Source organism: Microcaecilia unicolor, chromosome 7 (genome assembly GCF_901765095.1).
Source record: "Microcaecilia unicolor chromosome 7, aMicUni1.1, whole genome shotgun sequence".
Lineage (NCBI taxonomy): Eukaryota > Metazoa > Chordata > Amphibia > Gymnophiona > Siphonopidae > Microcaecilia > Microcaecilia unicolor.
The window spans coordinates 274756871-274778404 of NC_044037.1; the positions used below are offsets into that span (position 1 = coordinate 274756871).

The 21534-nt window shown below is 43.5% G+C and overlaps 1 protein-coding gene across 3 annotated transcripts in view; it reads right to left on the reverse strand.

Moving 5' to 3' along the window:
• The window catches only part of CCDC93 (coiled-coil domain containing 93), a 225763-nt gene extending 204467 nt beyond the window's left edge, over nt 1-21296 (reverse strand). Inside the window, exons 1-5 of one of the 3 annotated variants that reach the window (XM_030209954.1) lie at nt 21214-21294; nt 21153-21175; nt 12626-12739; nt 10685-10779; nt 1530-1641 (exon numbers count right to left, since the gene is read on the reverse strand). In XM_030209954.1, coding sequence (XP_030065814.1) covers nt 1530-1641; nt 10685-10779; nt 12626-12739; nt 21153-21164 — 333 coding nt within the window. In that variant the 5' untranslated portion in view covers nt 21165-21175; nt 21214-21294. Of the gene's footprint in view, nt 1-1529; nt 1642-10684; nt 10780-12625; nt 12740-21152 lie in introns of all 3 variants that reach the window. The other 2 variants (XM_030209955.1, XM_030209953.1) reach the window with 2 other exon arrangements.
• Nucleotides 21297-21534: the final 238 nt, after the last annotated feature.

Below are 21534 nucleotides of genomic sequence, written 5' to 3' on the forward strand. Positions count from 1 at the left end.
AGCAAGGGAGAAGAGATGGGCCTTGAGTAAGGACTTGAAAATGGGCAGGGAGGGCGCATGGCGTATGGGCTCAGGAAGTCTGTTCCAGGCATAAGGTGATGCGAGGCAGAAGGGGTGGAGTCTGGAGTTAGCGGTGGTGGAGAAGGGTACAGAAAGAAGTGATTTGTCCTGAGAGCGGAGGTTACGGGTGGGAACATATGGGGAGAGGAGGGTAAAGAACTATAAGAAACAACCTGCAATTTAAAATAGCTTGATCAAGTGGGTGAACTGAACCAGATGATGCTTGGAAACAATTTCTACTTACGTTAGTTACCCTTATCTAACTCGTATTACTCTTACCTGTCTATGGAGTATGTTTACTAAGGTGCGTTAGTGTTTCTAACGTGTCCTTAATTTTAAGGCACGTTAAACGCTAATGCACCTATACATTTCTATGGGTGCATTAGCGTTTTAACACGCATAAACCATTTACGCGCGTTAAAAACCGCTAACGCACCCATAGCGCACCTTAGTAAACATAGGTTTATATGAGGCATATTTCAAAGAACTTAGCCTTTCTAAAGTTCCATAGGTTTCGTTGGAACTTTGGAAGGCTAAGTGCTTTGAAAATATGCCTCTATGACTTTTAAATTTAAAAGTTTTACATTTTGGTTACCCAATATATCTCTCTCAACTTTTGTTTCATTACAATCTTCCTAGGACACTTCATTCCTCACAAGGCCTTTCTGTGCTTCTGTTCACCTTTCCCCTATTCAAAATAAAATATTTAGTGTGCAAGGTCCTATTCTATGGAACTCTATTCCACTGGATTTACACCTAACACAATCCATATCAGACTTTAAGGTTATGCTTAAAACCTGTTTTGACAAGCGTTTGGGTCTGGCTGGGATATGGGTATCTGACGTAGTGCAGTACTGATTTTCTAGATTTTTTTTCCTTTGTTTTCTGGTGTCTTATCTGTTCTTTCCTGTCTTATCGTAGTTCTGCTTTCTTTCCTTTCTTTTTATTTTACAATTGTAAACCGCTTTGATAATATACTGCTTATAAGTCTTAAAAAAAACCTTACACTTGAAACTTATTGCACCTCTGCTTACACCCTATGCAGTCTATTAAGATGTTTTAATGTGCATTGTGTTGACTGTCAGGAGCACACTATGCCATAATGTGCATTGTTACTTCAATGTGTTTACAGCTGTAATTGTTTATTGTCTACGTTCAGCTTATTCTTACTATACACCTGAATTTCTTTAAAAAGTAAATAAATCTTACTAAATAAATTAGTGAATTAGAACAAGGCATTCCCACTCTTGTCCTCACAGACAGCTCTACCCAGAGTGGTAGAAAGGTTTTAGGTGGTCATTGGTCTGTCTCCTGAAGAAAGACAGTGGCAAAAACTGGCTTTACTAGCTACTACTGGCTAAGGGATTTCTGCTATGCTGCAGACAGAAAGTGACAAAACAAAAATGGCAACGGACGTTACACAAGGAAACAGGGTCAGAAGGGCTATGATGATTTGTCCTTAATTATACCTGAACAACAGGAAATATGTGAATAAAATCCAGTCCCTGAATCTGATGTGGCTCCAGGCGATGAGGACACTTCATTCTTGGTAGGACCGAGACAATTTTCTCAGTTAAGGCACTGGAAAATGAATGTTTTAAGAGTTAAATTTGGGTACAACTCAATTTAAGAAAAAAACAATCCAAAATAATCCAGTATCTTCAATTTCCAACCAATTGCAATCTTAAGGCACCCTCTAGTGGTCACTGTTGAATATTACAAGTTGATGAAAACATGCAGTGCAATTTTTACAATTCTGCTCTGTTCTTACTATTGATAACATAGTACAACAAAATACAACAGAAAATTATTTCAAATTCCTAATAGATGTAAATATTACAGATGACTCCAGCAGGGTATAAAATATCCTACCACCAGCTCCCAAATAACTACTAGAATGTGAAAGTTGGCAAGTGGATCACTGGTGTAGCACCAGTGAGCAAAGGGACAGGATGTACTGCTGTTCCACTGGACTACTGGTCAACTGAATGCATAGGCAGGTGCAACTGTACTTGACAGAAGCCTTTCCTTCCCTATCCTGGCCTACTGGCACCTTTAGGGAGGAGTAGCACTAGGGACAGGGAAGGAGAGGGTAAGTGGTGGCCTAGTGGTTAGAGTGGTGGACTTTGGTCCTGGGGAACCGGGTTCAATTCCCACTGCAGGCACAGGCAGCTCCTTGTGACTCTGGGCAAGTCACTTAACCTTCCATTGCCCCGGTACAAAATAAGTATCTGTATATATGCAAACCGCTTTGAACGTAGTTGCAAAAAACCTCAGAAAGGCAGTATATCAAGTCCCATTTCCCTTTCCCTATTTGAGATTCTACATGGAATGTTGCTACTATTGGAGATTCTACATGGAATGTTGCTACTATTGAGATTCTGTTGCTACTATTTGAGATTCTACATGGAATGTTGCTACTATTGGAGATTCTACATGGAATGTTGCTAATGTTACTACTATTAAGATTCTGTTGCTACTATTTGAGATTCTACATGGAATGTTGCTAATGTTACTACTATTGAGATTCTGTTGCTACTATTTGAGATTCTACATGGAATGTTGCTATTTCACTAGCAACATTCCATGTAGAAGCCTGCCCTTGCAGATCATCAACGTGGACGCGCAGGCTTCTGTTTCTGTGAGTCTGACGTCGTGCACATACGTGCAGGACGTCAGACTCATAGAAACAGAAGCCTGCGCGGCTGATCTGCAAGGGCAGGCTTCTACATGGAATGTGGCTAGTGGAGGAGTAGCCTAGTGGTTAGTGCAGCAGACTCTGATCCTGGGGAACTGGGTTCAATTCCCACTGCAGCTCCTTGTGACTCTGGGCAAGTCACTTAACCCTCCACTGCCCCAGGTACAAATAAGTACCTGTATACAATATGTAAGCCGCATTGAGCCTGCCATGAGTGGGAAAGCGCGGGGTACAAATGTAAGAAAAAAAAAAGTGCGAAAGAACAAAGAGGCAATGGGTAAATGGCAAAATGGAAGAAAGAACTAAAAAGGGGGCAGGATAAGGTACGAGGATCCTGCACTGATACAGACAGAATAGTTATGACTCAGCACATAAGAGAGAATGGAAGATAATATAAGGAGTGGGCAGGAGAAAGAAGCATCAAGAAAAGGAGAGGAAAAGCCTGGAAGAGAAAGTAAGCATCACACAGCATTATCTAGGATGTATGATCATGTCACAAACCACATCACATGCAGGCACGGGACATCACCAAGGGAGTCTGTCTGTCTCTTTCATCTCAGTTTTGTAGTACTACCATATCTCTATATATAAAAGGCACCACCAACGTTCTAAATGAAGCCTCCAGCCGGAAGTGTGAAGGGAGAGAGATATCCGGTTTCCCCATGAGTGTATGCCCCGCCCTCGCTCTCTCTGTAACACAAACAGTGAAGGAAAACATAGCAAAAGCACAAAATCAAATCGCTCTCTCTGTAACAGTGAAGGACTCAGAGGGGGGAGGGGAGAGAGGGCAGAAGCCCTCACTATCTCTATAACACAAACACAGCACAGCAGGAAACACTGAAGGACTCGACTCCGAGGGGGGAGGGGACAGAGAGCAGGGACACACACACTCCCACATGCACACAGAAGAAAACCTTGCTAGCCCCCGTTTCATTTGCATCAGAAACTGGGCTTTTTTACTAGTATACCAATAAGGTGTTGCTGGACTTTCCGCCCCTCTACTGCTAATGGTATTTTCAGAAACACCTTGATTTCAATCATTGAGTAGTAATCGGTGTTGCAGTAGTTTACATTCCTTTGACCAAGGAATATAAACAAAAGAGGAGGAAAAAGGCTTCTGGACAACTGGCAGTGGATGGCTGGAATAAGCTGCCTTATGAATTGAAAAACTTACTTTCTATTGAAGAATTTAGGAAGGCTTTGAAAATACATTTTATTTGTAGAGGGTAATGTTTGAGTTTGTGTGATTATTATTTTATTTTGGGTGTTTTTAGAATGTATGTTACTTCTGTAAACCATCTTGAATGACCTTGGCCAAAAAAAAAAAAAAAAGAGAGAGGGATCCATAAAGATAGGGGAAGGACATCTTCCACTGGATCCAAACATCCTTGATCCAACCACCCTGGCCACCCAAGGCATCTGGGAGAGACACACTGTTTTTTCAGTTTTGGATCTTAGTAATGCATTTTGGTGTATTCCAATAGCTAAAAAGGCCCAGCAGTTTGCTTTTACATATGAGAGACAACAATATACCTAGACACAGTTACCTCAGAGGTACTACCAACATGTTGATGACCTTTTGATCTCAGCTCCTTATTACTCACAATGTAGGAAGGCTACTGCTGACATACTCCTGGCTTTGGGACAAGCAGGTTATAAAGGTTAACAAAGAAGCTCAGTTATGTCAGTCAGAGGTCCTTTTTTTTTTTTTAGGTATAACCATTACTGCTAGTTCCCAGCTGGTGAATGCCATTCGGGTATCAGATCTCAAAGCAGTACAAGATCCCAAAACGGTATCCGATGTCAGAGAGTTGATGGGCTTGTTAAACTTTTGTAGGGAATGGGTCCCACAATATGCTACTGTGACAGAGCCTATTTGGCAGTTCCTTAAGGGTACTCATCCAGGGAATGGAGCAAAAAGGGTTGAGCGGGGCACAGCTCAGTTCCTGGCTCTGAACAATGTTTTAGAGATTTCAGAGCATGCACAACCATTGTTTACACCAATTTGATTGTCTGCACATTTTGTCCATTAGATAGTAAGCTCCTTTGAGCATGGACTGTCCTTCTTTGTTAAACTGTACAGCGCTGCGTAACCCTAGTAGCGCTTTAGAAGTGTTAAGTAGTAGTAGTAGTAGCAGCAGCAGCAGAGGAGCCATTACAGGTCTACACATATGCTGATGACATTTCCATGCATGCCGTTGTTACTCAGAAACAGGGAAGATCACAAAAGCTGATTTTGTTTTGGTCCAGCCTCTTAGGGACCTTGGAGTTAGGATATTCAGCCTGCCTGAAACAGTTTCAGTTTTGGGCAGCGGCCGTGGCAGTTCAGCACCTAAATGTGTTATATTTCCAGGTACATTTGGAAGCGCATGCTCCTCACTGTGTCAAAGCAGCACTGAAACAATGCACAGGATTTTTGTCCAACACCAGACAGGTCACTGCATTGTTTCTACCAACACATCCCCCAGTTACTGTACAGCGTGACCAATGAAGACAACCCGTCCTCTATACTATCACATTTAGGCCTCTGGGAAGTTTCAATGCACACCTGTGCCCTAGATAATAACTGCTTAGCCTTAGGAGAACCAGTTCCAGACAGTATTGCTGTATTCATTGATGGTTCAGCATCTGGTCCACAGGACAATCCCATTAATGTGGGGTTTGCAGTAATACGATCCTATCGAGATTCTATGCAAGCAGAGTGGGATCTAGTACAATCAGGCTCTTTCGATCCTAAGAAATTTACAGCCCAAGCAGCAGCTGAACTTTATGCCTGTTGAGTGGCTCAGAGTACATATACCCAGTCTCCTCTTACCACTTACACTGATTCTCAATATGTACACCAGGCACTGACTTGAAATCTTGATGAGTGGTTAAAAGGAGGAATGTTAACAGCACAAGATACCCCTGTGTAATATTAGAGTATTATTACAGACATTATTTATGTTATGTTAAATAGTAGTAGTATTATTTGGCTTCTCCATCAGCAAGGAGTCCCTATGTCTGTCCTGAAATGTCAAGCACATGCTAAAAATGATGATTGGGTATCTTTTATGAATAACATAGAGTTAGTCTGCTCTTCTTGAAATTGATCACCCAACCCAACAACTGCAGAAGACAAACAACTTTGTCAGTCGTTGCCACAGTGTCAGAATAGGTCAGCACACAAATGAGCCAGTCATCAAAATACAAGTGAACTCCGATTCCCTGGTACCAAAGGAAGGATGCCACAACCACCACCATAACCTTGGAAAACATTCTTGGTTAAGTAACAGTGAACACGGCAAAGGAAAGCATGCAGTCAGACCACCCAAAGCAAGGCAGAAAACACTCAAACATGGCAAAGAAGGATTACATTATACCAGGGACAGGCAACCACAGTCTGAGGGCCACAACCCAATCAGGGTTTCAAGATTTTCACAATGAATATGCATGAGATTAATTTGTATGTACTACTTCCACTGTATGCAAATAGATCTCAATGTTTTACTGATACTAGAAATTTGGTATATTTTATATATCAAACATATAAACGGCAAGTGACTGACTCACCTGCAAATGCGCAGTAGAGTCGGAACGCTGAGAGTGTAGAAGTCCAAGCCCCGCCTCCGCTAGCAGTACAGCCCAATAGGGAGGAGGGCTTGGACATGGGCGTGGAAATTGGAGGAGGAGGGAGCAGGGAGGGAAGGAGGAGGTGGAACTGAGGGAAACAGACGCTGGGGGGAGGGCAGGGGAGAGAGCAGGGTTGGTGGACGGGGGGAGGCCATAGGAAAACAAAAAACTAGCCCGTTGTTATGGGTTTAACGGCTAGTATAGATATATATATATATATATATATACACAACAAATCAGAACACCTTCTCAGTTCTATATCTGTTACCTTTGTGAGCCACATTGAACAAATTTCACTTGCGATAATGTGGGATAAAAATGTCATAATTAATAAATCAATCTCATTAATACTCATTGTAGAAATCTTGAAAACCCAAACTGGTTTGTGGCCCAACGAGGCAGGGAAAACAAAGAACAAGTAGAAAATGCAACAATAACCTTTGTCAAACCCTCATGCATTTCTTTCCAAAGATGCAATCTTTGCCCCCTCCTATGCCCCTTGAATTATTCACAAATTTTGAGAAGTAGGAAGGTCTGATGTCCCCTCCAAAACCTATCTCCACATTAGGCATTTTTGCTGAGGGAATTTTATTAAAAAAAAAAAAAAAAACACACAAAAAAAAACCATACAATTAAAAAATGCTGAATTTTACAGAATTTAAAAACAAAACAAAACTGCGAACAAACTTTTTTTTTTTTTTTTTTGGACAGAATTCCCCCAGAAGTAAGCACCTGAAGCATCAGTTTGGGAACTACACTAAACTACACAATCTAGGAGACAAGGAAAGGGGGGGGGGGGTTTAAGATGGCTACCTGACAGACTCGGAGAGCTGTTCGGCTGCAGTGCTTCTGTGTCTATGGGGAGCTCACCTAGTTTAGACAAGTATAACTCATTATGCAGTTCCTCCTTCTCCCAGCGTGGCTGACTTGCAAATGGTGCAAAATCAGAGGCTGAGTCGGAGCGTCTATTCCTAGCAGAGGGCACACCACACTGAACCCTGAACTGAGTTCTCCTCCGCCAATGCCGGGTAGTGCCGTGGAGCAAATCCCGCGGCTGCAGACCCAGAAGCAGAGCGAATTCAGGTGGCTGTGTCGGGAGGCGAAGGCCCAGGAAAGCAGCAAATGCCTACTCCGGTGGTTCCCTCTTCTCTTGTGCATGAGCTCCAGAATAAGTTCTACAGAAGAGGAACCCATCTGCTCAAGGGAACTTGAGGTTGTAAGAGGAGTACAACAAGTCGTGGGCAAGTCCCCGCTGGGGGATTTTGCTGTTTAAGTGAAATGTTATAGCAACCAAAAGGAGGGACACAAAGCTTCCACAGTAAATCAAAAGAAAACAAAAAAGGGTGGTAGAATAACACTCCAAGGTAATCAGACAAAAAAAAAAAAAAAAAAGAAGAAGTCCAGCTTCTAAGAACTCTGTTCTTCAACAGTTCACCAAATAGATACACAATCTTGACCCATCAAAAGGCATAAACTAGTGGTTCCCAAACATGATCCTGGAGGCATCCCAGCCAGTCAGGTTTTCAGGATATCCACAATGAATATTCATGACATAGATTTCCATGAGGTGGAGGCAGTCCATGCAAATCTCTGATGAATATTCATTGTGGATATCCTGAAAACCTGACTGGCTAGGGTGACTCCAGGACCAGGTTTCAGAACCGCTGGCGTAAACAATCCTGACCCTACATGAGTCGTATTTCGGCTTGGCATCCTGCCTAGGAAACACTTTGCCCCTTGCTTACAGAGCCATGCTAGCGGCTGCCAGTGCACTAATGGCGTACTTTCGACCTCTACACTCGACAGAAACGGCACTCACTAAAGTCTGTAATGACCTGTTCCTTGCTAAATCCAAAGGTCACTACTCCATCATCATCCTCCTTGACCTGTCCGCCGCTTTTGACACTGTCAATCATAATTTACTTCTTGCCACATTGTCCTCTTTTGGGTTCCAGGGCTCTGTTCTCTCCTGGTTCTCCTCTTATCTCTCCCACCGTACCTTCAGAGTACATTCGCATGGATCTTCCTCCACCCCATCTCGCTCTCTGTTGGAGTTCCTCAGGGACCGGTCCTTGGACCCCTTCTTTTTTCAATCTACACTTCTTCCCTGGGCTCGTTGATCTCATCTCATGGTTTCCAATATCATCTTTATGCTGACGACACCCAGCTCTATCTCTCCACACCAGACATCACTGCAGAAACCCAGACCAAAGTATCGGCCTGCTTGTCTGACATTGCTGCCTGGATGTCCAACCTGAAACCTGAACTTGGCCAAAACCGAGCTTATTATCTTTCCACCCAAACCCACTTCTCCTCTCCCTCCACTCTCTATTTCAGTCGATAACACCCTCATCCTCCCCGTCTCATCTGCCCGGAACCTCGGAGTCATCTTCGACTCCTCCCTCTCCTTCTCTGCGCATATCCAACAGACAGCCAAGACCTGTCGCTTCTTTCTTTATAACATCAGCAAAATTCGTCCATTCCTCTCTGAGCACACCACCCGAACTCTCATCCACTCTCTCATTACCTCTCGCCTTGACTACTGCAATCTACTCCTCACTGGCCTCCCACTTAACCATCTATCCCCCTTCAATCCGTTCAGAACTCTGCTGCGCGTCTTATCTTCCGCCTGGACCGATATGCTCATATCACCCCTCTCCTCAAATCACTTCACTGGCTTCCGATCAGGTACCGCATACAATTCAAGCTTCTCCTACTAACCTACAAATGCACTCAATCTGCAGCCCCCCCATTACCTCTCTACCCTCATCTCCCCTTACGCCCCTACCCGAACCTTCCACTCACAGGACAAATCCCTCCTCTCAGTACCCTTCTCCACCACCGCCAACTCCAGGCTCTGCCCTTTCTGCCTCACCTCACCCTATGCTTGGAATAAACTTCCTGAGCCCATACGCCAAGCCCCCTCCCTGCCCATCTTCAAATCCTTACTCAAAGCCCACCTCTTCAATGTCGCTTTCAGCACCTAACCATTATACCCTATTCAAGAAATCTAGACTGCCCCAAATTGATTGACTGCACGTTTTTGTCCTTTAGATTGTAAGCTCCTTTGAGCCGGGACTGTCCTTCTTTGTGAAATTGTACAGCGCTGCGTAACCCTAGTAGCGCTTTAGAAATGTTAAGTAGTAGTAGTAGTAATGTTATACCAGTATTAATTACACTGGATACAATCTTGACAGCCTTCGTTAAGATGGAAGCTTCTTTAGCTTCCCGTTTGGATATGGCTTTACAAGTCTTTCCAGTTCACTAGGCAAGTGGACTCAGTGGAACAGAGAGGACTGTGGAGAAAAAATGAATAGATTTAGAGCAACAAGTAGTGGAACTTAAGAATACTAATACTGTCTTAACTAAGGACGTTACTGCTTTATGTAGGAATCAAGAGACTTGAGAACTTTACTAAAAGGTTGAATCTGAGGTTTTTAAATTTTCCTAGAGAGATTTGGTTCCACCTTTGGAAATGCTGAGAAGGTATTATAGGGCGATCCTTCAAGTTCACCCAGAAGCAATTCCGTCAGACACTAAAGTCTTTCATATACCAACTGGCTCGCCAGGAAAGAATCAAGTCAGTAAAAGTTTGGAGGATGTTTCTGCGGATAGTTTAAAATGTCATAGCTTTACCGACAGACTCTCAACTAGGGTCCTTACCTCGAGGAACACAGTTGGTCACTTATGCTTTGGAGCTGGCTAAGATTTGGACACAAATTTTTCTTCACAAATAGAACTCCTAGCTTTCTGGATTCCATGATTTCAATTTTACCTGATATTTCACGTGTCTCAGAAAGACGTAAAACCTGTCTAGACACCTGGTTTATTCAAGCGTCACAACCTTTTTGTTGTGTGATTAAATGACATGATAAAAAATATATGTATTTTCACCCAACTCAGTTGCAGAAGTTCTTGGATAACAAGCAATCCCAGACTCTGCTTAGATATATGTAAAGGGGCATAATGATGTTATGTTATATCACAGAAGCAACCAAACTACGATAGTAAAGAATGCTTTCAAAAATTAATCAGCATTTCTGTTTGGTACTGAGTTAACACAAGAATTTTGTATGAAATATCTTGATTCTTGGTTCCCCTTCCATACTGATGTCTGAAAAAGTTTGTCTCTTTACAAATATGTTTTCATTTTGGTCCATAAATGATTTCTTGTTTAATTACGAAGACTTTGATAATATGGATGTGGATGTATTTCACTGTTTGGTTATATTTTGTACATTCCACAATTTTTACTGTATTATTTTTTTAAAGCTAGTTGTGGGTATACTGCTGTTTGTCTCATTAAAAACGTACATTTTCTGACCAATTGTTGAGTTTTCCTGAAAGAGTAAGTCCACATCTATATCAAAGTTGCATGTAGTTATACACCACGTCATGCCACCGACTACCTACAATAAAGAACAGAACAAGAGAGAGTTAATTCTTCTTGTGGCCTTCAACATAAGCATATATACGTTCTGCACAGTGTCTCCAGTTAAAGCATGGTTACAAGTCAAGGGCAGTGTTTCCTCCCTCCCCAGCCTTGCTTTTGAAAAGAAAGTGAAAGTATATTAGAGGGCAACCAACACCAGGGCTTTCGGTTACTCTCTAGACCTACTTATTTGGGCAAGCAGCAAGCTTACCCTAAGGATCCAGTCCTGCATCCGTGATTCCTGGACTACAAATCCTATAAAGATTTTGTGAACTCAATTACTTTATCTTACCCCTGTAACTTTATGCCATCCATATCACTTTCACTTTATTGTACTTTACTGTTTGTTTCCTAAATGTTGTAAGCCACATTGAGCCTGCCAGTGGTGGGAAAATGTGGGGTATAAATGATATAAAATAAATTTTGCAAGTATTTTCAGAACAGCAGCAGAGATCTCACTAAACTTTTAAAGTAACGACAGAGGTATAAGGTAAACGGACCATTCTTGTAATAATTTATATTCATTTAGTCATCACATTGAATTTTGTTGGCAGTGAATTATATGGTGCATTTGTTAATTTTCTGTGTGCAGCTTGCTAGGGATAGTACAAATATCCATGTGTCCCCTCTGTGTAGAAAGGTTGCCCACATCTGCTCTATTTGGTCGACCTTCTCTGTACCCTTCCTAGTTCAGCTTTATTTGAGATCAGGCAGCAGAACTGTACATGATACTGAAGGTGTGGTCACAGAATGGAAAGGAATGAAGAATAAAGCAAAAAAATAATTTCTAAAATTATATTTACTTTTCTAGCTGCCACAATGCACTAAACGGACACTTTCTACCTAATGACCGTTTAGCTGTACTCAGTTCCCTATCTTTCAACCAGTTCCCGGTCCTCAACAGGGTAGTCTCCTATCTTGGGACTTTGTGATTTCTTCAGGAATTTGTCAAACGCCTTCTGAAAAATCTAGATATAAACCACTTGCCCTTGTCAGTGGCAGAAGTAGGGTATGCACTCTGGTTCCCCTGAAACTCGGCCTACTGTCCTAACTGCCAAGTTGCTCCTCTCCTAATACCAAAATTGCACCTCTAAGTGAACACAAGTGGTTTCACTATGTCCCTCCCAAGACCAGGCATCAGGGGAGTAGCCAGACAACAGATTTTGGGTGGGCCTAGGCAAGAAGTGGGTGGGCACCAAGTGTTCTCTCCCACCCCCAAAAATATATCTCAGCTGTCAGGAAAATGCTTCTTTCCACCTTGGCAGTCTGCAGCAGGCATGCGCTGAAAACTGTGCATGCACAGGTGCCAGTATCATGGAAAATAGCATTTTCGTTACCATCGAGGGGGGGGGAAGTCTTCAGCTGGCAGAGCTTGAGATCCCCACCAGCTACCGCTAAATGTGTGCTACTGTTGGGTGGGCCTGAGCTCTAAGTGGGTGGGCCCCGGCCCACCTAGGCCCACCAGTGGCTACGCCACTGCCAGGCATTGCTTTGCATCTTTAATTAACACCAGAGTTTGGCCGCATTTTTCCATGAGTACAAATATCAAAAGGATTGGAATCTGTGCCTGGCTTGAATTAAAAAGTTTTAGTACCAATAAAACAACAAGAGCAATAAAGCCCCTACATTTTAATTCACAGATCTATACCTGGATAGTGTTCTTTAAAAATATGTGCAGAAACCCAGGAAAATAAAACCTCATTCACTACCTCTGGACCACTGTTCTTAGCCAACAGTCAGCATGAATGAAAATTCCTTTTGGGGTGATAGACAAATGGTGCCCTTTCATACGTTTCTCAAATTCTATACGAGTGAGTTCTCACCTTATCAAAGGGCGACAACCCTTTAATTCGTGCCCGAAAATATCCCGCTGCAACCAGCAGCTCCAAAATTTCGGCCAGCTTAATGTTTTGCTCTTCATCTTCTCGAATATCAACCTACAGACATAAAACAAGTCAAATATTACCCTGGATTTATTGAACAGTCAGTTTCTTAATATAAGAATAGCCGTACTGGGTCAGACCATCAGTGGCGTTCCTAGGGCGGCTGACACCCGGGGCAGATCGCCGATGCGCCCCCCCCCCCCTCCTGGGCGAAACGTCACCTCTCCCCCCGGGTGCATTTTTACCTGCTGGGGGGGGGGGGGGGTGCCGTGCGCCTGTTGACTTCGCTCGTTCCAAGCTCCCTCTGCTCCGGAACAGGAAGTAACCTGTCCCGGGGCAGAGGGAGCACGGAACGAGCAGCGCCGACAGGCGTGTGGCACCCCCCCAGCGGCATGCACCCGGGGCGGACCACACCCACCGCCCCCCCCCCCTAGGAACGCCACTGCAGACCATTGATCCATCTAGCCCAATATCCTGCTTCCAACAGAGGCCAATCCAGGTCACAAGTACCTGGCAGAAACCCACATAGTAACAACATTCCCTGTTACCAAACCCAGGGCGGGCAGTGGCTTCCACATGTCTGTCTCAATAGCAGACTATGGACTTTTCCTCTAAGAACTTGTCCAAACTTTTTTTAAACCCAGATACGCTAACCGCTGTTACCACATCCTCCAGTAATGAGTTCCAGAGCTTAACTATTCTTTGAGTGAAAAATATTTCCTCCTGTTTGTTTTAAAATTATGTCCATGTAATTTCATTGAGTGTCCCCTGGTCTTTGTACTTTTTGAAAGAGTGAAAAATCGATTCACTTTTACCTGCTCTTCGCCACTCAAGATTTTGTAGTCCTCAATCACATGCATAGACTTTAGCAAAGCGACCATGGTCATTCATCACTTTCTCCACATATTCTATTTCACTGTTCTTCACTGTACGGCTCAGGAACTGGTGGAGGCTCTTATCAAGTGCGACTTCCTGACTCTCAACTAGAGAATGACACGGGGACCCACAGTAACCGCGAGGATGGGGACAGAGCTCACAAGGAAGGTGACAAACTTTGTCCCTATGTCATTTTCTAGTTTGAAGCCTGCTAATGAACTGGACTGTTATTTATGTTTGAGTGATGCAGACAACAATCTTTTGATGTTTTGGAAAAACAAGCAAACACGCAGGCCACAACTAGCAAAATTTGCACGGGAGATGCTGTACATTCAGCTACCAGCACATCTTCTAAGAAGACATCTTCTATTAAAGGAAGTATTGTGGAAGACAGGAGAGCTAGACAGTGCTTCGTAGGGCGTATTTCTCCCCTCTAGGGCATACAAAACAGGTTTTATTTTGTACCCCTGGACATGTTAACAGGATGAATTAGGATTCCTTGGGGTAGTAGAAATCAGCTATTACTGGGGATGAGGAACGGTAGAGGGTGGTGTTGAGAAGGGTTATTATCGCTGCTCACTGTTATTATTGTTTTCTATTTGAAATTTATACACAATAGTTGCACAGCATATTGTTCCTTTTTATACTTTAATAAAAAGATTTAAATATAAAATCATAATTGTTTGAGGCTTCTGCAGATGAGGACAGAGTCTACGGGGATGGTGCGGGGAGAGAGACAGAACTGACGGGGACAGAGACAGAACCTGCAGGGACAAACTATGTCCCTGTGTCAATCTCTACTCTAAAACATGTTTTCCAGAGGTTTGCTGCCAGCTCCACTACAGAATGGGGGCGGGGGAAGGGGGAGTTCTGCTTTCTGCCCGTACACCACATGGCTCTCAGAAAATATGAGACATGTTATGCCCAAACTCCTGCTTTACTGAAGCAAGAATGTGAAAACAGCATAGAAATTCAAGCACCATGGGCTCCAAATTCAACTGGTGAAGCTCAGCATTTTGCTGACTGCTGCCGGTGTTATCCCTAAAAATTCAATACCAGGCTATGGGCGGGCTCTGGCATTGAATTTCTGGATTTACAAAGTTGGTGAAATAGCCAGTTAGGTAGGATATTCAGCACTTAACCAGCTATGGTGAATCACATGAAGATAAGACTGACTTTTATGCAGTCCTGTTTATGCGGTTACCTTGGCTGGTTAAGTACGTGAACACTACCCTATTCTTTACACAGTATTTGCTAATTCCAAAAAGATTTAGCAAAGAACTGATAGCTCTGACAATTTACAAAAACTCAAGCCAATCAACATCTGGAGAAAGGATCTGGTAGCATGGAATATTGTTACTATTTGGGTTTCTGCCAGGTACCTGTGACCTGGATTGGCTGCTGTTGGAAACAGCATACTGGGCTGGAAGGAGGGGCGTAGCCAGACGTGGGTGGGAGGGGGGGTCCAGAGCCTGAGGGGAGGGGGCACATTTTAGCCCCCCCCCCCCCCCCCCCCCCGTCGCCACTTTTCACAACCTCCCGCCCTCAGTATGTGCAGGACGTCAGCATGCAACAGAACAAAGACTTTTTTGACTGCAGGACGAAGAAGACGTTGGCTGGCGGGGATTGGGGTCCCCCGCCAGCAAAACCGAAGGTAGGCGACGGCAGGGGAGGGTTCGCGGGGGGGCCCAGGCCCCACGTAGCTAAGCCACTGCTATAGTATGGCTAATCTTATGATGACCGACTATCTCATTTCGCCCTCTGAAGTTCCCCCACTGAATATTCCCAGTTAGCGCCTAGGAGACAACTGGCTATATCACATATAGCCGGTTATCACCAAATATTCAACTCATATCCAGCTGTTGTAAGTGGCCATATTTGGCAGCTGAAATAGCTGGTATTGCTTTTGGCCGGTTTAATGTGAACTTTGCTGGTTAACTTTAAACTGGCTAAAAATAAACCGGATATCCAATGCCGATCACCAGAAATGGCCCAGCATTGAATATCCGGGCTGACCGCAGGAGTTATCCGGGCTCCCCTCCCACAGTCTGAATATGGGCCCCAATGTTTTTTATTCAAGAAGAGTGGAGGTTCGATTCCCACTGCAGTTCCTTGCGACTCTGGGCAATTCCCATAATCCTCTATTGCCCCAGGTACAAACTAAGATTGTGAAGCCCACTAGGGACAGAGAAAGTACCTGCAAGTAAAAAAAAATGTCAACCACTTTAGTTGTACCACAGAAAAGGCGATAGATCAAATCCATGACCCTTCACTAGTCTGTCTGGGTTTATGCAATACTAGTCTGATCTACTTAAATCAGCTAATTTAGTAGAAGCTCGAACAACATGCAAATTACATAGTACCCCCCTACCCACCAAGTTACACTCTGGTACTGGAAAAGTGAACTCACTGTCTTTCAGAGAAAGTTTAGGAAAGCTACCTAACCAGAGCCAGTGGAAGGGTAGTGAGCACCCTAGGCAAACCTTCAGCCTTAAAACCTTCCCCTCCCCCCCAATTGACTAGCTTGCAGCCACACCCCCTCCCCCACAAGAGTTTGAAAACTTAACTAACCATAATCATCACACACAAAAAAAGAAAACCTCAAAAAAATGGAGGTTACAGTCAGTGGAGTTCCGACGCTGGCTGACACCCGGGGCGGATCGCTGATGCGCCCCCCCCCCCCCCCCCCCGACGAAATGACACCTCTCCCTCCCCCCCCCGGGTGTACGCCACTGGGGGGTGCCGCGGCGCGTGCCTGTTGCTCTGTCTCCGAGTTCGCAATTCACATGTGTTCACTGCTCCCTCTGAGTCTGCCCCAGAACAGGAAGTAACCTGTTCCGGGGCAGACTCAGAGGAAGCAGTGAACACATGCGAATTGCGAACTCGGAGACAGGGCAACAGGCGCGCGCCGCGGCACCCCCCCAGCGGCGTGCACCCGGGGCGGACCGCCCCCACCTTGGTACGCCAATGGTTACAGTAGGTGCTGATAGGTGACTGTCTGGACCTATTACTTTGCTTTGACTGCAGCTGTTCTTAGCTGCTCCCAGAAGCTGTTGTCCTAGGCAACTGCCTTGCCTAAAGGTTGGGATGATCCTGTATCTAAACACAAAATTTTCAGTCCTTCTAGTGTGGCTAAATTTGTTAGAATTCCTCATATGGACAGTCCCAAAATGAAGACACCATCACATTTCTATGCCATGGCACAGATAACCTCATCAGCATTGAATAATGAGACAGTTTTACCTTATTACGCAATGAAGAACATACTTACAACAGCCGACATAAGGACAAATATTCTGACTACAGCATAGACCAATGGGCCTTAAATATTTTACCTCACTTTTGGCTTGATGTACTAAACCAGATACACTAAGGGGCTCATTTTCAAAGCACTCGGACTTACAAACTTCCCCAGGTTACTACGCAATTTTGTAAGTCTAAGTGCTTTGAAAATACGCCTCTAAAGCAACTTTTACCCAGAATGGTCAGGATCAAGTTCTTTCTGAGTAGAGATTTCCAGATAGCTCTACTTTATTTAACATACTGCCCTTCACATGGAACTTCCTCTTTTGCTGTCTCCTCCCCCCTTCCCAGGGCAGGCATTGCTATTGCGTGATCTGTTTCTGCTGCTACTGAAGCTTCTCTTTCTCCAGTGGTTCATAGTCACTTGAACTTCACTCTGTATTTCATCTACAGAGCATCTAATAGCTGATCTGAAACTGAATTATAGGGAATCAATAGCTAGAAAGCAAAATACAAAAGATCTGACTGAGCCACCAAATTTTTATTGATATTGGGAAACACTTGTGAGAAGGACCCAGTAGTATTACTGTGTACTGTGATAAAAGGAGATCTGGGTTCCATTTCAAGCTCCGATTTCCCACTCGGAGGTTGGCTGGGGCTGGCTATGCTGAGGAGACAGAATGTGCAGCCTCTGGGGAGGAAGAGCATCTTAGGCTCCGGACAACAGTGACATTACTTGTTGGAATTACAGTCCATAACAGTACCCCAAAACGAAATTCCAAGAGAGCAGGAGGAAATCTACCAGGTCAAAAAAAGTGGTACTTAAAACTGCCAGGGCAAGAAACTGGAAGTTAGGGTGAAGTAGCATTCCTTAGTTCTGTAATATCCAACTCAACTGATTTACTGATGGATACATGCTAAAGGATCAGAAAGCAAAAATTTTCTCAACCAAGTGAATTACAGTGTCTGAGTCTCTAAGAGGCCCTTTTACTAAGCAGCGTTAAGATGTTAATACGCACTTAACGCATCTTAAAATGGAGTAGAATAGGGTGCGCTCAGGTGTCCTGCAGTAACTCTGAATCTACAAACTCTAACCACACTGTAAAAAAAAAAAAATTAATTGTTTTTGGGAGGGAGCGAGTCTAGGGGTGGAGAAAGGGTGCTATCATCTTCAAAATAGAAGTGCCCCATCTGGTGCATCCTGGGATACACTGGGCAAGGCCTATCAACAATATAAGTTGCACAGCCATTTTGAAGATGATACCACCCAAAGGCAAGAGCAAGTAGGCATTGTTCCTCCCAGTAGACCACCAGGGAGTTTTCTTGCGGCTGGGGGGGGGGGGGGGGGGGGGGGCATGGGTGCACTAAATCACCTGGCTTTTTTTTTTTTTCTTTCTTTAACCATTGGAGGAAGGGGTCAGGGGTACACCACACCACCAGATCTTTTTTTTTTTTTAATACCTTTTATTTTTAAGAGCAGAACTAAAGGATAGTAAAACTTACACCAGTCCCAGAACTAGTACAACCTAGCTAAGAGTAGGGATGAATAAGGACATCAAGTGACCCGCGCTGGAAGCGTGATTCAGCTGCTCACATCGGCAAGTACAATATCTTTCTTTTATCAGCTCTAATCATTTCAAAACTTCAAGTTAGATACTTTAGATCGTTACCTTGAGACATACAGTTTTCTCAGATAACGGCCAATAAATCATCCGAAAACGATCTTTCCTATACAATTCAATAAACCTCCAAATGCTCCAAAATGGAGCCTTCCACACCTGACAAAACAGCACTGCCTCCAGACAAGTCATTCCCTGAAAAGACGATGGCTGAGGATATAAAATCCTTACGAGATTTAATGCATTAGAACTTAATTAGAATTGCTGAAATTTAAAAACAAAATCAGAAATTTCTTCTCTGTTGCTGAAATCTAATGCTAGAAGACCGCATGGCAGCACATGATAAACAGGCCCAAGTCACGCAACAACAGCTGGTAAAATTAAGAGTATCTTCAAACTAGGACATTAGAGATTTATGCAAGCATGCTCAACATACTCCCTCTTCTCATCCCACCAACAGTAGTAATACTTGCCAATGCTTCTTTACTCTGGAAAACATTTTCTGAGCTGAAAACAAGCTTTGACATTCCCCACTCTTTTTTTTTTTTTTTAATCAATGGTTCCAACTCTTACACACTAATAAAATATCAGGAGTCCAATGCATTCATTCTTTCGTGTCTCCCTCTCTACTAACCCACTGCAAAATATTTCATGCTTTGAGCCACACTGCTTCCCATTTTTATAAATGGTTAAAACATATTAAACACAAACATTTGCCTGAGTTGCAAAGCTCATGGCAAGAAGATTTAAACTTTACTTGTCAAGAAAAAGATTGGGAGACATACTGGTCCACGTTCTTTCTAGCTCATAGATCCTATTGGACACCTGTTTGATCACACCATATTGATTTGAATTATTTCTTCAAACTGCTGGTCTTGTGGTAAAGAAAAGGGTACCTTGCAACATATATTATTCAATTGTACTTATTCTCAAACTTACTAGAATTATGTTTGGTCCACTATATGTAAAGTCTTTCCTATTCAGGATCCTCTTCAGTATTAGGCATATTATATTGAGAATATGTTTTCAAAATATTTTGAATGCACATGAAAGTTCTTTATTAGATACCTTCTTGCAATTAAGACTGTCCTTTGTTACTGGAAAGACCTGACACAACTTAACTATTCTTACTGGTGGAATTCTGTTGGTCTTACCTACAGATATGAAGCATATTTTGCCAGAAAATTTAATCTGTTGCACAAATTTCAGTCCAAATGGAGACCTCTCTCAACATTAGCACACAACTGTGGAATGCATTACCAAAAGCCTTGAAAACTACATACGATCACTTAAACTTCCGGAAAACACTAAAAACTAACTTGTTTAAAAAGGCATACCCTGCTGATCCAAAATAAATGCCTGATATGTGCAACACAACAGAACTAAAGTACGTTAATGGACATAACACAACTCTTCCGTTATACGATGCCCTAGTGTGGCTGTGCCACATGAACATTATTATCTTAACCACATCATCACCTTGTATTTGTTCACACCAAAGTCTGCAAACGCCTCTCCGGTACTATGTAAGCCACATTGAGCCTACAAATAGGTGGGAAAATGTGGGATACAAAAGTAACAAAATAAATAAATATGTACAATGTGCGACTTGATTTCCTTGCTGTCACTTTGTTGTTTGTTTTTACTAGCATTACAGGTTAAAGTCTTTTCATGCATAGATTCTGTACTTTGTTTTTGTATAAAATCAATAAACTACTACTACTACTACTACTATTTAGCATTTCTATAGTGCTACAAGGCGTACGCAGCACTGCACAAACATAGAAGAAAGACAGTCCCTGCTCAAAGAGCTTACAATCTAACAGACAAAAAAAAAATAAAGTAAGCAAATCAAATCAATTAATGTGAACGGGAAGGAAGAGAGGAGGGTAGGTGGAGGCGAGTGGTTACAAGTGGTTACGAGTCAAAAGCAATGTTAAAGAGGTGGGCTTTCAGTCTAGATTTAAAGGTGGCCAAGGATGGGGCAAGACGTAGGGGCCCAGGAAGTTTATTCCAGGCGTAGGGTGCAGCGAGACAGAAGGCGCGAAGTCTGGAGTTGGCAGTAGTGGAGAAGGGAACAGATAAGAAGGATTTATCCATGGAGCGGAGTGCACGGGAAGGGGTGTAGGGAAGGACGAGTGTGGAGAGATACTGGGGAGCAGCAGAGTGAGTACATTTATAGGTTAGTAGAAGAAGTTTGAACAGGATGCGAAAACGGATAGGGAGCCAGTGAAGGGTCTTGAGGAGAGGGGTAGTATGAGTAAAGCGACCCTGGCGGAAGATGAGACGGGCAGCAGAGTTTTGAACCGACTGGAGAGGGGAGAGAAATTTAAACCACAGTAGGGATGAACTGTTTGCTGCTTTAAGGTGTCTGGGGTTTTTTTTTTTTTTTTTGGTGCCTTTTCATCTGGCAATTAGCAGACAGAGAGATTCAGAACAAATTCTGACCTGTTAGAAACACTAAAATAACAAACTGCTGGGGTCTGGGGAACCAACCATGGACACCACTGTACTCCTCAAGCTGACAGCTGCAATAACAGAAATACCAATCAAGCCTCACTCATTTGCCTACCCTCCCACTCTTACACAACGAGCACGCCTCTTCACACGGGATCGGTTCCCACTCCCACCCCCACTATCTCTACCGCTCTCCCCAGCCCAGGATATATATGTCCCCGCCCGAGATCCCATAACTCTTCCTTAAACTCAAATTCCTTCTCCGATCTTACCTTTAAACTCATGCCCGCCACCAGCACCACCGATTTCCTTCTCCAGCACACACACACCACCCCCCCTCTAACCTAACTTCCAGTTCTCTCAAGGAAGGAGGAGGTTCTCCCTCAGCCACGCTCCGCCCTGCTGGAAATAGGAAATTGCGTCACAAGGAGGAAGAAAGTCTTAATCCAGGTGGCTCCGCTCCTTGGTTTTCCAGCCAAATTGGGCTAGTTTTGAAGGCTGGCGGGCAGCAAATTTTTGGCGGTATTCACAATTCATGAGTGCTACCCCCGAGGAAGTTTTTCAATCGAATCTCCTTGATTCCATGCCTCTCCAATAGCTTCTCTGAAGTTCAAGCCTCGTTCTGGCGTTTACGAGGAGACGGAAGAAAGCAGG